Raw genomic sequence first — 17,000 nt, 5'->3', positions numbered from 1 at the left:
ATCCCTTCACGCTTGATGTGTTCCCTGACGGGGCTGTCATCTTTCAGCAGTATAACTGTCCGTGTCTCGAATAGTTTGAGGAGCATTATAGTGAACTCAAGTTGATTTCTCGGCGCCCAAATTCGTCTGATGTAAATCATATGGAGCCCATCCGGGCCGCCTTCGGGCACCATCACCGCGTACGCATCTCAGCGGCCGTTATTTACCGCGAATTACATAACCTGTGCGTATGTATCTAATGCCACATACTTCCACAAACCTACCAACAAACTGATACGCACAGTCAATGATGCATTTCGTTCTAAAGACGGAGAAACAAGCCATTAAGTAAGCAGTTGGTCATTATGTTTTGGCTCATCAGTGTTTCTAAGTGTACTTTAATCCTCTCGCGACTGCTACGGTCTCAGGTTCGAATCCTGCCTCGGGCATGGATGTGTGTGATGTCTTAAGTTAGTTAGGTTTAAGTAGTTCTAAGTTCTAGGGGACTGATTACCACAGATGTTAAGTCCCATAGTGCTCAGAGCCATTTGAACCATTTTTTTTAATCCTCTCGGAAATGCCTTAACATACAGATTTATATTGTTTATGGCAGCACACACGCTCAACATTTAAAAAAACGTGGCCCAGCTTGAATTCAAGGAAAAAAAATTTCCTTCAATGATGTTTACTAGAGATCTTTACTACTTTTTTGTAGGGTCTTAGGTGCCAGTCACTTTCATACCTGAGGGAGTAGCGGAGAATTTTCTGTGGAGTTTTTAATTGTGCAATGCGTTTAAGTTATTCCTATGGTGATTATAGCACCAAAATATAAAAATTCACCTGCGACTCAGTTCTGATCCAGAACACAGTCAAACCTATGCCAAATGTTGACAGTGTAAGGTGACCACAGAGAAACTCCTCTCATGTATGAGCGGACTAATGCCACGCAAAGCCGTGCAGCGGGTGTTTACAGAGTCTGACTCGTGTTTTCGCTTTGGCCTGTTGCAGATCTTCCCCGACCTGTACCACTTCCAACACAACTCCGTGGTGAAGCGTTCGGCCGAGCCCAGTTTGGAGCATCACAACAACCTGCTGGGCGAGAGGGAGGTGAGTACAGTACCAGGACATTCTAGTCCTCTCCCTGCCATAAGTGTTCCACGTCATTCATATGAACACGCCCGTAATGAGTTTCACACCAGCTTGCCTCTCAGATGTATTATGCGGTAAGCTTGACTCGTATGAAGAGCATTCGTAATTGAAGTATTTTCCGAAAGAAATGCACGTAGGACATAATGGTTATTTGAGGTAGGACAGTTTAAATACTTACTTTCAATATATCTGAATAACAACCTGATTCTAATACACAAGTATATTTTAACAAGATATGCGCTACTGTTAAGTAAATCTTCCCTAAATGCTAGATGTTTCAGCGTATGCTTTTAATGTGAAAATTTGGAAATTTGTGGTAGGGGCTTATGGGACCAAACTGCTCACGTAGTCGGTCCCTAAGCTTACACATTACTCAATCTAACTTACTTACGCTAAGGACAACACACGCACCCATGCCAGATGGATGACTCGAACCTCCGAAGGGGGAGCCACGCGAATTAATGTGAAAAATAATATTTATGATAACATTTGTAGGCCCTTTTCCTATAAATCGGTGTCAGTAGTCTATAATAAGCAAACATGCCTTTCACCAAATGTTACTGTAACTCACAGAAAACATTAATACATAACAGTAATATTATTGTTAGTGTACCTACCATCAGGGAACCATCAGAGAGGTACAAAAATAAATTAACAGAAAGTAACCCGATAGCAAAATACAACTAACCAAATAAAATAGCACTGTTTTGTCCTGTGGTCCATACATTATGATGGGCAGTTTCTCTGGTATAGTTTCTGATTACTGTAGGACCTTCTGTTTCTCTTCTTCTTCAAGCATTTTGTTATCACGAACTACATCATCCACGTACTTGAATAAATCTCTAACATGCATTTCTTTTTCTGGCTGCACTGTACTAAACGCCATTGTTAACAGTCTGAGGTTTTTCAATACACCATCACTGTATCTCTGTTGTCAAAACCGGAATGACGTATATCGACCTATGTATGTTAGCCAGCCTTGTACTGAACAATGTGCTTTGTATTTCAGAACAAAATACTTACGAATTTCAAGTACAGCTCCAGATGATTCAGCTGAATCAGAAATGGTGTCGCACATCAAAGGAACACTTCCCTGGACTCTAGCATTGAGTTAATCAAATAAAACTGCGGTAGAAAATTCTACATAATCCTCAGACTAATATTTGCAAATTTCGCCGAAAAAGGTCACTTAGACCTATGGACCTTTCTTTCGGAAAATGCCTTAATTACAAGAACATTCAGTTTTCATGCCCGCCAACCTGATTAAATATATCGCCCTCCTCCTTCATATGGATGCAAGTGTACGCATGTACCTAAAAAAAAAAAGCATTTGCAGTGTGGACGACATGAGACAAAATCGTCTGCCAGTCTTCAGAAGGCGAGGTATGCTGCGAACAGGAATAACTACTAGTTTCTCATTTTTGCTGTTGTAATGGCTTGAGTCCTTTCATATCACCAAGAAATCACTGTACTAAGTCGGGGTAAAAATGTATCGGATTGTATATAACCTGTTGCTCTGTAAGGAAATATATGCAAAAATCTACCAAATAATGCGAAGCAAAGACGACTCTGCACAGTTTCTCGTATCTTTAGTTACAAAATAATGCACATTTCAGATGGAACTAAACATGGTGTTTAAAGATAGGGAGCGAATGGATAAAAACGTATATATCTGCTGCCATGCGGTCTCTGTTGGATAATCTGTATGCAGGACGATTAGGAAATAAGATCAGGATTTGACGTCCTGACGACGATGAGATAATCAGAGACGGACAGATGAAGTACAGAGAAGAAAACAGCCGTGCGCTTTTTAAAGGAACATTCCTTGCATCCGCCCCGAGCGATTTGGGTAAACAACCGAAAATCTAAACTTGTTTTTTGTACAAGGATATGAAATACCGTCCCACGTCTCGCCAGTGTGCTGTGAACACTTGTGAGGAATGTGCTGTAGTTATAACACATAACTCTAACATAGAGCCATTAATGTTAATGCGGTAGGAGCAGAGGAGCATGCTAGTCACAGGACCTTACAGATTGTCACAGGAACTTGTAGTTCCTTATAGGAACACGTAGTTTGTCAAAGGAGTTGGAAATCGTCACAGGAACTTGTAAATCGTCAAAGCAACTTGAAACTGTCACAGGGACTTATAAATCACCACAGGAAAATGTAGATTGTCACTAGGACTTACAGCAGTATGTTTGCTGTGTGGTGTAACAGGCTGTTCTGCCCAAAATGAGGAAGGACCTGCAGAGATAATATTTACAACATGTGGTGTTCGAATTGGAAAATATGGCCATGGACGGAAATCCACAAGAGACCAGGTCACTGTAGTCACATAGAGATGGTCTGGCTGCTAAATAAATAATTTACACACAGAAAATTCTGAAGAAACTGTAGGAATTCGTATCCGAGAAGCGTAATCACTAAATATCGCGTCAGTTTTTAACATAAAATCACGCTTCAGACTGTACACTCCGCCGAAAGTGCTCACGAAGCAAAGTGCTGTGTTTGATAAAGATTCAGAACCTACAAGAGTCCAAAATATCATATCCTTTCTTTCAGGAGTGCTAGTTCTGCTAGGTTCGCAAGAGAGCTTCTGTAAAGTTTGGAAGGTAGGAGACGAGGTACTGGCAGAAGTAAAGCTGTGAGGACGGGGCGTGAGTCGTGCTTGGGTAGCTCAGTTGGTAGAGCACTTGTCCGCGAAAGGCAAAGATCCCGTGTTCGAGTCTCGGTCCGGCACACAGTTTTAATCTGCCAAGAAGTTTCATACAGGGCACACTCCGCTGCAGAGTGAAAATCTCATTCTGGATACAACAGTCCAGGTCACACTATGGATTACCGAATTTTTCTATTGTGTCCTGATAGAGTCAAGTTCACGCGTTATGTTCTCTACAACCTCCATAATAATGTGCTCGAGTGATGGACGTTCTATTTTGTAACGAGCGACGAGTCTGTATCAGCTTCGTGACTGGAGTTACGTAAACTACGGCGGTGCGCCAGCCAACATGGGTTTTGGTGCCCGCTAGTGCCTAGTTGTCGGACGGACAGTGCGATCGTTTGCATCTAAGAACTGCACCTTCGTCGCGGTAGTGAGAAAAATGGAAAGACTCGAGAGTACGGAGAACATTCTGGGAAGCTGTAGAATTGGTATAAAGACGACGCTAGCCACGTTCACATGCCGTCTGTTACTAGGGAATGTAAAGTGTTTGGACCGCTCTGCAGGTTGGTTCTAAGAAAGATGTGGACGGAACTGGGCTGCAGGCCACTAGAGTGGCAACTGGCTGATTTAATGGTTTAGTGTACCGGATAAACTGAAATAACCACCATTATAGACAGACTAAACTGCCCTGTCACATTGGGAACAACAGAGGTGGTCCCAGTTTTTACTCCAAACGTCGCGTCAAGTCATCGGTTTAGGTTGATGCTGTCCTCCACTTTTTCCTATACTGTGCTACTCTTTTTCATTTCTATGAAGCTACTTCACCAAATATCTTCTCATGTAGTCTGCTTTTAAATTCCTAGTCCGCCTTGCTACTGTCTCTCTCCACTGCCGCTTTAAGTTGCAGGTCAAGTATTCCTGGATGATGAACAGGCGATCCACTTACCTAGCCCTTCTGTTCTCCGTTCAAGTTCTTTCCTCACCTACTCTTATCAGTAGTTCTTGCTTTCGTATTTCATCAAACCAGTTAATTTTTGACATTAAACGTGGGCACCTAATTTCAAATGCTTACAGTTTCTTGTTCTCTAGGTTTCCGATGGTCTGCTTTTCACGTTTCCATATCATTATGTCATATGGTAGTGTTGTTGTTTGGTATCAAGTTTTCTCTCTCTCAATCCATTTAGTTCTGATGTCTCCCCTTCTTCGACCATCCCGTGTTGATGTAAATGTAGGGGAACACCTTCATTTCTTCCACTAGTACATAGTCAATAATTTTGATGTTATCCTTCTTTCTTCTACTCCTGAGGTTCGTCTTTGTTTATCTTAACCAATATTCTGCACTAAATACGCTGGCAATTCTACTCAGCAAGTCTTGTAGATCTGCATTACATGCTTCCAGGGGAGTGTCCTTTTAGGAATCTTAGTACTGTACCCTCTTCAGTTTTATTGCGCTCCTGAAATGTTGTTTCGTTGCTCCTTGGACGTACAAGTGATGGTGGCTTGTGCAATATTAATGTATGTATTGAAAGAATATCTGATGAATACATTCTGTTTTAGTGGAGATGTTCTGCAGCAGTCGGAAAACGTAATATCATCGTGTTTCGCAAGCGCTCCAATGTAGTTACTGAGAGAAGTAGCTCTCAGTGAACCTGTCACGTGCAGAGAGAGAGAGAGAGAGAGAGAGAGAGAGAGAGAGAGAGAGAGAGAGAGAAAAGGCGCCACCAGAGCTCAACAACCCGCCACCCCATGACCCTCCCGCCCTCCTCCCCCCCCCCCTCGCCCCCCGCACTTACACGTGGCAAGTACTCCGCCTGCGTCCCGGATACCTCCAGTGCTGTGAGCGGGTTCGCGTGGAACTCGTTACTGCACCGCGAAAACACACAGTGATTAATATCGTCGCTCTCGGAGGAACCGCAAGCCGAATATTTTTCAGCGTTAATATTTCCGAGATCTGCACGTTTTAATTAAATTTTTCTCTGCTGTTTCTTCTATCTTCCTTGCCTTTTATTCGCGTTTCAGATTATTTTTCTCCTCGTGCTGTGCCGTCGTCGTTCTTTCCGAGATGGCTACTGGTGACAGAGATAAATGGATGGTCATCAGAAGTAGAGGTCTGCGGAAAAGGAAAGCTATTTTTATTCGCTCTTTCCTTCTCGCGCCGTAGCTTTTTCGTAATTCATACAATTACACATTACCGCCACGGGCGACAATTTATGAGTGCTTGCAGCGTACAAATTAATAAAATTAACCGACGTTCAACCTTCCTAAACCATTATTGATCTATCAGAGTAAAAAGCGCTCACAGTCAGGGCTTAGATATATTCCTCACTTCAAAGTTCCATGATTTACTAAGTCATTATAAATTACTTGACAAACGCGGAGTTGCCAGGGATTTCATTTTGCCAATTTTCTATTAGAAGCGAAAACAAAAAACGAACTGTGTAATAAAGCACTGAAAACATTTCATTTCCATATATTTGTGAACAAAGCTCTGAAAGTGTGAAACATTCGTACTGAGGAATAAGCATAATGTACAATTGAGTAAGCATAGTATCCAAGAAATATAATACCGAACAGTTTCTGTACGCTCAACCAAACTGGTTCGCGTGTCTACAACGCGATTTTGTAAAAGTATCTGTGACAACTCCATTTCATAGCTCTATAGACGGCAACAACCATTTATGCATCGCCAGCTGTCAAGGATTTCCTTAAGTTCACTAGACTGTGGGAGTGTCTTAGTAGTAAAGAATAAATGCATTAAAACTTCACACATGACGCGCCACGTAGTGTTTATGACGTCATAGCTTCTGAAATGTGTGTGGCACCGAAGTGCAGTTCCGTAGGTGCGTTTAAAGGCATACTTGGATATTGACTATGAAATTCATGCGAACACATTTAGTAGTACAGAAGTAATATACTTAAACGTCATGTATGATGCGGCAGTGTCTCATACATCTCATTGTTTATGACGACATGTCTTCTGAATGAACCTATGATAGCTAGGTGCTTTTCACCCCCATAATGATTCTTGCCTGACAATAAGATATATGTGTATGAAGTTTGGTTTAAATCGGTCCATTAATTTAGGAGGAGCGCGCGCGCCACACACACACACACACACACACACACACACACACACACACGTGTGGATATCCAAGCTAACGTACATTTACGGTTGAATGACCATGTGAAACTAATCGTAGAAGACGCAGTTACCAAACTGAGAGACATTGAAGGAACCTTCAGGAAATGTACTCTAACCAGATGGCTTACGAAGTCCTAGTTGGACCGATAACTGAGCGTGTCTCCGAGTCTCGTACCCTTACCAAATTGGGTCGATAGATGGAACAGACTGCATCCAAAGAGGTGCAGCGTGACTCGTCCCGCGTTCGTGTGAGGCGACTGAGCGCAAAAGCGTTCCTAACCTCTCCATCAAAGTGCACTGGCAGATGCTACAAGAGAGGCGTCGCGTATGAGATGTACTTACTTCACTGTTAAGATTCCAAGAGCGAACATTATTAGAAGAATACACCGATCGGTACGCATGTGACAGCATGGACTGCCTAATATGTTTCAAAACGCCGCGCATAAAACCGGGATTTTTCGGCGTTCGTACCACGGGTTTTATAGTGGTATTAAGGCAGGGTCAAGTGTTTGGATAAACCTTGGGCTAGGTATCATTGGTATAACAAACAGAAGGATCGTCTTACTGTAACTGTCCTACATTACGGGTTCAGGATTTGAATATTGCACACTTCCTCCAGCTTAGGCAATTGGAGTAAATCGGTTGGTTCTTTTTTAATTAGATGGTGACTAAGGTGCGCATTAAGAGTCTTGTGGAGCCATCATTTAGTTTATAGGTGGTTCCTGAGAAAACTGGAAAATCGTGGTTTTTGGGTAACAAAACAGAGCCCCAAATGGCTGAAATTGTTACAATACCTTCCTAAGATTCCGATGTTGAATAGTCTTGAAAATTTTCTTGATCTCTCTATCTGTTTCCGAAATACGGAGGTTCAAAGTTACCCTACACGTATTCGTAAAATACTCTCGTAAAATCCGATTTGATGCAAAAACTGAGTTTTAAAGTGTCGCAGCATGGAGAAATATGCTACAAAGCGTCTCCGTTATCAGCAGAAGGGCTTTGGATACACAATGATTTTATAGCACTGAAGCACATGGAAAAATTTTGTGCACATAAAATCCGATCTGGGGAGTAGAATTATACGGTTTTGACTTACTTCAATTTAACATAAGTAAGCTATCAAAATTTTACTGACTAGTAAAGTTCTTTTCATATGAATGACATTCCCTGCTGTGGCAGTGAAAGAAGGAGCTGAAAAACCCTACTATGGGAGACGTAAAGAGGAGAATACGCTCTTGTTTATTAAAAGACTACTTTCCTCAGAACGTGTAAAAGTTTCCCAAAAATATTGGCACGGAAAAATGTTAACTCTTTTTTATGGTGAGACAAGAGGAGACACTGTTACTGGGAATGAGACGGAAAATTAATAAGTACTGGGATATAGTGGACAGGGGTTGTGGTATAGAAACACCGAAGGGGACGATGGCAGTGTAGAAAAAGAGAGGGAGACAATGGCAATGGAACATAGTTGCCAATCACAGAAGGGTGCTAGCAAAATAGTGAAGGAATCAATGTCTATTAAAGAGGATAAAAAGAAAGAGAAAGTGAAAGTGGATGAGAGCCATTGATAGTGAGAGACAGAGTCTATGACAATGCCAACGAGGAAGATACAGAGAGTGGCAGTGAGAAGAGAGAGCAGTTGTGGGAAGCAATGAGTGAGATAGTAACAGAGAGCAAGAGGGAGGCAGTGACAATGAGAGGATACAGCAGTAGTTGGACAGAACAAAGGAGACTGCGGCTGTGTGACAGGAGACAGTATCCGAGGGACACAAACAGATAACTACGTTGAGTTGGCCTGGAAGTGTGGATGCGTGAGAATGGGCAAGTGGGAGTGGATGGGTATTCGCGACTTAGGCGATGGACTAGTGGGTGTGAGGGAGCTATACTAAGGCGATATATTGGGAGTGAGTTGTGAGTTGCATGTTAAAAATTGTGAGAAAATTTTTAAAGGTGCTGAGGCAGCTGGTAACCCAATTCGCAGTCAGATTCTTTTAATTAACAGGAACATATGTGTCTTTTTTTGTGCTCCGACCAGAGCATTTTTCCGTTGTTATATTACTTCCTCCTATATACAGGCTCTTTCAGATATGTTTATGTCTGTAATGTACAAAATAATAAATTAATTTCGTTTCTGTGGAACATGCGCCGTCCGTTATAACGTATTGGTTTGTATTGGAGAAATATTCATCGAGCCTATCAAATATTTGTGTCATTTACATCTTATACTTCACTGTTGTATCAAAAGATAAAAATTCGGAGACTATAGATCAAGTTTTCCACATTAATTAACTGTGATTAACGAAATATATTCGTTTAGATGTGATAATATGTAGAACAGAAGGAAATGCTGGAGCACAACATTAGAATGCTGAAATGTTGATGCTTGAAGAGTACAGGAAGAAAGCTCTGTTTCGAAACTAAGTCTCCGACTTTCTAGCAGAGAGTGCGCTACAGCGATTAAAAGTCTATGTCGGACCGAGATTCGAATCGTAAACTTTGCTTTTGACGGGCATTTCTCTTACCCTATGGTTCTCCTGCATGCTAAGATGGAACGAGTGTGCTAGTCCAACGAGGCACAGCACGTGCGAGAACTCAGTGTTCTCGCCTGACAACAACACTCATACGCCTGCTCACAGCATAGCACAGCAGCTGGTACTTAGCGACGATTAAACCTGGAACCATTGAAAAGGTTAACTAACATGTTTTTATGTCATTCGTATCCAGCTTGTAAAAGAAACCCGCCTTTCTTTGTAACTGGGAACATTCTGTGGCAGAGAACTCTTCCAGCGGAACGTGTCGTACGTAGATGTTAGGATTGTACATTCGTTTTCTTAAGTAGTCAGTCCAAAAACGAAGTTAGTGTGTGGTAAAACACCTGGGACACACTCTGACTCGCACGTAAGTTCCTTACGTATTCATTATCACAGCTTGGAAATATACACTCCTGGAAATGGAAAAAAGAACACATTGACACCGGTGTGTCAGACCCACCATACTTGCTCCGGACACTGCGAGAGGGCTGTACAAGCAATGATCACACGCACGGCACAGCGGACACACCAGGAACCGCGGTGTTGGCCGTCGAATGGCGCTAGCTGCGCAGCATTTGTGCACCGCCGCCGTCAGTGTCAGCCAGTTTGCCGTGGCATACGGAGCTCCATCGCAGTCTTTAACACTGGTAGCTTGCCGCGACAGCGTGGACGTGAACCGTATGTGCAGTTGACGGACTTTGAGCGAGGGCGTATAGTGGGCATGCGGGAGGCCGGCTGGACGTACCGCCGAATTGCTCAACACGTGGGGCGTGAGGTCTCCACAGTACATCGATGTTGTCGCCAGTGGTCGGCGGAAGGTGCACGTGCCCGTCGACCTGGGACCGGACCGCAGCGACGCACGGATGCACGCCAAGACCGTAGGATCCTACGCAGTGCCGTAGGGGACCGCACCGCCACTTCCCAGCAAATTAGGGACACTGTTGCTCCTGGGGTATCGGCGAGGACCATTCGCAACCGTCTCCATGAAGCTGGGCTACGGTCCCGCACACCGTTACGCCGTCTTCCGCTCACGCCCCAACATCTTGCAGCCCGCCTCCAGTGGTGTCGCGACAGGCGTGAATGGAGGGACGAATGGAGACGTGTCGTCTTCAGCGATGAGAGTCGCTTCTGCCTTGGTGCCAATGATGGTCGTATGCGTGTTTGGCGCCGTGCAGGTGAGCGCCACAATCAGGACTGCATACGACCGAGGCACACAGGGCCAACACCCGGCATCATGGTGTGGGGAGCGATCTCCTACACTGGCCGTACACCACTGGTGATCGTCGAGGGGACACTGAATAGTGCACGGTACATCCAAACCGTCATCGAACCCATCGTTCTACCATTCCTAGACCGGCAAGGGAACTTGCTGTTCCAACAGGACAATGCACGTCCGCATGTATCCCGTGCCACCCAACGTGCTCTAGAAGGTGTACGTCAACTACCCTGGCCAGCAAGATCTCCGGATCTGTCCCCCATTGAGCATGTTTGGGACTGGATGAAGCGTCGTCTCACGCGGTCTGCACGTCCAGCACGAACGCTGGTCCAGCTGAGGCGCCAGGTGGAAATGGCATGGCAAGCCGTTCCACAGGACTACATCCAGCATCTCTACGATCGTCTCCATGGGAGAATAGCAGCCTGCATTGCTGCGAAAGGTGGATATACACTGTACTAGTGCCGACATTGTGCATGCTCTGTTGCCTGTGTCTATGTGCCTGTGGTTCTGTCAGTGTGATCGTGTGATGTATCTGACCCCAGGAATGTGTCAATAAAGTTTCCCCTTCCTGGGACAATGAATTCACGGTGTTCTTATTTCAATTTCCAGGAGTGTAGATACCGAATTATATTTGAACTGTCTAGAAGGATGCTATGATGGGGAAGGGTCATGGGACGCTCTAATGATACGTCGGAGTAGTGTTGAAATGGGATACATGAATAGCGCATGATATCCGAGCCGTATTAACGTCTCACATTCTATGTGCAGGACAATATTCCAGACAAATCTTTTTCCACGATGCTTTACGCTTATTTAAGAACTGCACGTTTACATGAAGTGACACAGTCCTTTAAATACACAACCGAAATCTTTCATGTATACTGCGGTGAGTATATGTTGTCCCGTTGGTTGCAAATACGCAAATAATTATAACATCAGTAAACTACCAGACAAGATTTTTGCATCGTAAAATAAAGATGCAAAGCTGCAGCATGACTTGATAGATGCCATCGAGAGTAGACGATAAGATTGGCCAGTTAGAGCGTCGTTGGAAGTGAGACGAAATTCGTGGTCGATCTGAAGAGCTACATCCCGCGAAACACGCGGATACTGCAGCCAGTGTGACAGAACAAAGCGCCGCAGACTTTACGACAGGGATTTGCTGTCCCGGAGGCCGGCAGAGGCGCCTGCGACAGACGCCGCCGGGGGCAGCAGCGTCGGCCGCGATGCATTATTCAGGGGAGTGGCCGCGCGCGCCGCTGCGACCGCCTCTAAGCGGCCATCTGCACCTCGTCTCGTCCCGCCGCGCCGCACCTCCTATTGGCAAGTCAGCGGCGGATTGCCTGGCCGATAGCGTCGATCGGTACCTGGGGGCCACGGAGGCCGGCGACGCGATGTCATGCAGTACATCTGGCTGCTGCCCGGAAAAGCTTTGTGTAATTCATATAGAAAGTGTTCAGAAACTGTTGGCTCCAATTACACTACTGGCCATTAAAATTGCTACACCACGAAGATGACGTGCTACAGGAAGAAGATGCAGTGATATGCAAATGATTAGCTTTTCAGAGCTTTCACACAAGGTTGGCGACGGTGGCGACACCTACAACGTGCTGACATGAGGAAAGTTTCCAACCAATTTCTCATACACAAACAGCAGCTGACCGGCGTTGCCTGGTGAAACGTTGTTGTGATGCCTCGTGTAAAGACGAGAAATGCGTACCATCACATTTCCGACTTTGTTAAGGGTCGGATTGTAGCCTATCGCGATTGCGGTTTATCGTATCGCGACATTGCTGTTCGCGTTGGTCGAGATCCATTGACTGTTAGCAGAATATGGAATCGGTGGGTTCAGGAGGGTACTACAGAACGCCGTGCTGGATCCCAACGGCATCGTATCACTAGCAGTCGAAATGACAGGCATCTTATCCGCATGGCTGTAACGGATCGTGCGGCCACGTCTCGATCCCTGAGTCAACAGGTGGGGACGTTTGCAAGACAACAACCATCTGCACGAACAGTTCAAAGATGTTTGCAGCAGCATGGACTATCAGCTCGGAGACCATGGCTGCGGCTACCCTTGACACAGCATCACAGACAGGAACGCCTGCGATGGAGTACGACGAACCTGGGTGCACGAATGGCAAAACGTCATTTTTTCGGATGAATCCAGGTTCTGTTTACAGCATCATGATGGTCGCGTACGTGTTTGACGACATCACGGTGAACGCACATTTGAAGCGTGTATTCGTCATCGCCATACTGGCGTATCACCCGGCGTTATGGTATTGGGTGCCATTGGTTACACGGTTCGGTGACCTCTTGTTCGCATTAACAGCTCTTTGAACAGTGCGAGTTATATTTCATATGTGTTACGACCCGTGGCTCTACTCTTCATTCGATCCCTGCGAAACCATACATTTCAGCAGGATAATGCACGACCGCATGTTGCAGGTCCCGTACGGGCCTTTTGGATACAGAAAATGTTCGACTGCTGTCCTGGCTAGCACATTCTCCAGATGTCTCACCAATTTAAAACGTCTGGTCATTGGTGGCCGAACAACTGGCTCGTCACAGAACGCCAGTCAGTACTGTAGATGAACTGTGGTGTCGTGTTGAAGCTGCATGGGCAGCTGTACCTGTGCACGGCATCCAAGTTCTGTTTGACTCAATGCCCAGGCGTACCAAGGCCGTTATTACGGCCAGAGGTGGTTGTTCCGGGCACTGATTTCTCAGGATCTATGCACCTAAATTGCGTGAAAATGTAATCACATGTCAGTTCTAGTATAATATATTTGTCCAATGAATACCCGTTTATCATCTGCATTTCTTCTTGGTGTAGCAATTTTAATTGCCAGTAGTGTAATGTAGGAGCTACAGAACATCGAAAACAAATGTATTTAGCTATGGTACATCCTATGGTCCACAACGGCAGTTTCTGCTGATGGGGATGATTTACACAGAAGGTAGTTTAACATGCAAATTACGGAAGTGGGATTCACAGGAACTGCTTTGATGAACAACCATTGGCGTTAAAGCACGCAGTGCGTCGTCGGACCGTTGACTGTCACGTCCATTCGAAGATTCCTGGTGAGTCCGCAATAATAGCAGCAGTGACTGCAGTAGCAGCGATGCGGTCTTTTTCTGTTTCCACAATGGTTTCGCACACCAGCTGCTTCCTATGCTCCCAAAGCAAGCTATCGAAATGCGCGAGGTCAGATGACCTGGGTGACGTGGCCACCACCTCGGCCACTTCATCGATTTCCGAGGCTGCATCTCAGATGATTCCTCACAGCAGTGCTTAAATGGCCTGGTGTCCCATCTTGCTGGAAGTACAGCCTTTTCTAACGTTCACATTCTCCAGCTGTTCTGGTAACACATGTTTCGTGAATATGCGATATCTCCGTCCGTGCAATCTACTAGTCACCGAGAATACCCACACATCATCTCCGAATCGCTGTTGATGATCACGAGTACCCCATAGTTTCTTCACATATGCAGAAACATGCGAATTGTGGATATTGACACAGCCATTGCGGGTAAACAAAATCTCGTCGATGTACAGAACCTCGGCAGAAAATAAGCGGTGTAGGGGTCAGGTGTAAAAACTATTGTGCACGCCTGGGGGAAAATGTTTAGTTGCTTCTGCTGCAACGCGCTGAAGATAGAAAGGATGAAGCCGCAGGTCATATAGCACATTCCACAGGAGGCTACACCTGACATTAAGGATGTCTGCTATACGTCGTGTACTTGTACATGAAGAGTCTTCAACGCGTCGCAGAGTCTCGGGAGTTAGCACTGTTCGCTTCCGACCTGTATCGAGCATACGTCCATGGAAAGCGCCTGTTTACGTGGCTGCCGTTGCAGGCGTCCGAATGTTCCTTGTCGTAAAACCAGTCGGCTGGGAAAGTACAAAAATGGTTCAAATGGCTCTGAGCACCATGGGACTTAACATCTGAGGTCATCAATCCTCTAGAACTTAGAACTACTTAAACCTAACTAACCTAAGGACATCACACACAGCCATGCCCGAGGCAGGATTCGAACCTGCGACAGTAGCGGTCGCGCGGTTCCAGACTGTAGCGCCCATAACCGCTCGGCCACTCCGGCCGGCTGGCTGGTTCAAATGGCTCTGAGCACTATGGGACTCAACTGCTGAGGTCATTAGTCCCCTAGAACTTAAAACTAGTTAAACCTAACTAACCTAAGGACATCACACTCATCCATGCCCGAGGCAGGATTCGAACCTGCGACCGTAGCGGTCTCGCGGTTCCAGACTACAGCGCCAGAACTGCTCGGCCATTTCGGCCGGCCCGGCTGGCTGGGAAAGTTCTGTCGGTACTAATCTCACCGCAGCTCGGCAGTTTCCATTCACAGTCCCTTATAGCAGCATACGCAAACCCCTCCATGTTAAGCGTTTTTGTCATAGGGCGGCAGTAATTCCACTGAACTGGTGTGTTTACAAAGAAGTAACAGTTGTTGTCACAATGCGGTGATGCTTGCGACTGAATCGGTGTGTTTCCAAGTAGACATCAGAGTCAACCATCGGTAGACAGAGCAGCTTTGAATGTCAGCACACACCGAAAGAGGTGGCGTAGTGGTTAGCACACTGGACTGGCATTCGGGAGGATGACGTTTCAAACCCACGTCCTGCCATCCTGATTTTGATTTTCCGTGATTTCCCTAAATCGCTTCAGGCAAACGCCGGGATGGTTCCTTTGAAAGGGCACGGCTGACTTCCTTCACCATCCTGCCCTAATCTTATGGGACCAATGACCTCGCTGTTTGGTCCCCTACGCCAAATGAACCAACCAACTGATGTCAGTACAGATTCTCACTGAACGGCACTGAAACAACAGATTACGTCAGCATCACTAACAAAATGTTCCCTAACACTACAAGGTGACTTCAGAGACCACATGTTTCTTATCGATATAAATTTGTTTTGATGCTCTCTCCCTCTCGTATTAATTTGAACGAATAGTTTCGGAACATCCTCTGCACATTTCCCTAGATAGACCCGTTAAAGATGAGAAAGGCCAACTGAGGGACAACACTGGTAAGTGAGATTAAAAGTCATTAAGTTCTCTTGCTGACAGCTGAGGGGGACGCAGTTGCTTGGTCTGTCACAGAGCGAGGAAGGCCACAGAGCCCCCCCCCCCAGGGGGGTCCACAACTCTTTTGTGGATATGTGTGTATCGAGCACGGGACCCCAAGCTAATGTGGCCTTCCTTCCTTTCCGGGCTGCATACCTTCCCTTTCCGCATCCTTCCCCATCCCCCATCTTCGTCCCCCCCCCCCCCCTCACCACCGCCTCTTTCCTTCCCTTTCTCCCCCTCTGGGAGTACGTTTTGTGCCTACGTCCAGAGACGGACGCTCGAAACTGTAACAAACTCTTTGTTTTCTCCACTTGCAAGTCTTCGTCCTTCCTTTATCCTTCTCTTTTCCTTACCTCTTCTCTTTGCCCTTTTTTCCACTGCGGCGTTTGAGACCTCTCTTCTTTTCTTTCCCTTTCTCTTTTTTCCTCCCTGTGCGTGTCGGAAGAAGGCCGACCCACGCATTTCCATGCGTAGCCAGTGACGGGGTAACGCGTAATTCCCCGCCCCGGGTAGACAGGTAGGACACGTACGTACCCCCAGGTAACAGCCAGGCCCAGGGAGGGGTGGTTACCCGAGCTGATACCTTCCGAAAGTGCCGATTGGTCCCTCCGTCCGTTTGTCGGGAGGTGTGACCTGAGGTGTGAACAATCACCTAAGACGGGAGTGCCCTCAGAGAGGGCCCCCACAAGGAAGGAGCGCGCCATCGGAGACGCCGGTAATCATGGGGGATACTTTCGCAATGGTTTCCTCATCTTCTACTATGTCAGCTCACAAGCGTAAGTTCAATGAGTCTCAGCCACAGTCAGTCATTCCATCGTTGCCACAGTTCCTTGTTGTTTCTCGGTCTGACGAAGGTCACGACTTCTCCACAGTCAACCCTTTCATTATTCAGAAAGGTGTCGATGCAATTGCAGGTCCTGTAAAGTCTTGTTCCAGATTACGAAATGGCACCTTGTTGTTAGAAACAGTCAGTGCCCTCCAGACACGAAAATTGCTGCATACTTTACTGCTACACACCTTCCCTGTCCGGGTGGGACCGCACCATACTTTAAATTCATCACGTGGTGTCGTTTCTACACGCTCTCTCGACGGATTGTCCGACGAGGCTATCCAACACTACCTGTCTGACCAGGGCGTAACGGCTGTTCATAGAGTTATGAAAAGGGTTGACACGAACATCATTCCAACCCGTACTGTCTTCTTGACATTTGACAGAGTTCAACTCCCATT

At 45.9% G+C, this 17,000-nt stretch overlaps 1 protein-coding gene across 1 annotated transcript in view; it reads left to right on the top strand.

Annotated features, from left to right (window-relative positions):
- The first annotated feature begins 918 nt into the window (after positions 1 to 918).
- LOC126413181 (furin-like protease 1, isoforms 1/1-X/2) overlaps positions 919 to 17,000 on the top strand; it is a 232,847-nt gene continuing 216,765 nt past the window's right edge. The window contains exon 1 of the mRNA XM_050083077.1: positions 919 to 1,086. Within this exon, the coding sequence (XP_049939034.1) occupies positions 919 to 1,086 (168 nt within the window). The remainder of the gene's footprint in view (positions 1,087 to 17,000) is intronic.

Source organism: Schistocerca serialis, chromosome 7 (genome assembly GCF_023864345.2).
Source record: "Schistocerca serialis cubense isolate TAMUIC-IGC-003099 chromosome 7, iqSchSeri2.2, whole genome shotgun sequence".
NCBI lineage: Eukaryota > Metazoa > Arthropoda > Insecta > Orthoptera > Acrididae > Schistocerca > Schistocerca serialis.
Note: the sequence above shows the minus strand (reverse complement) of the source record. Positions and strands in the feature narration are given on the sequence as shown.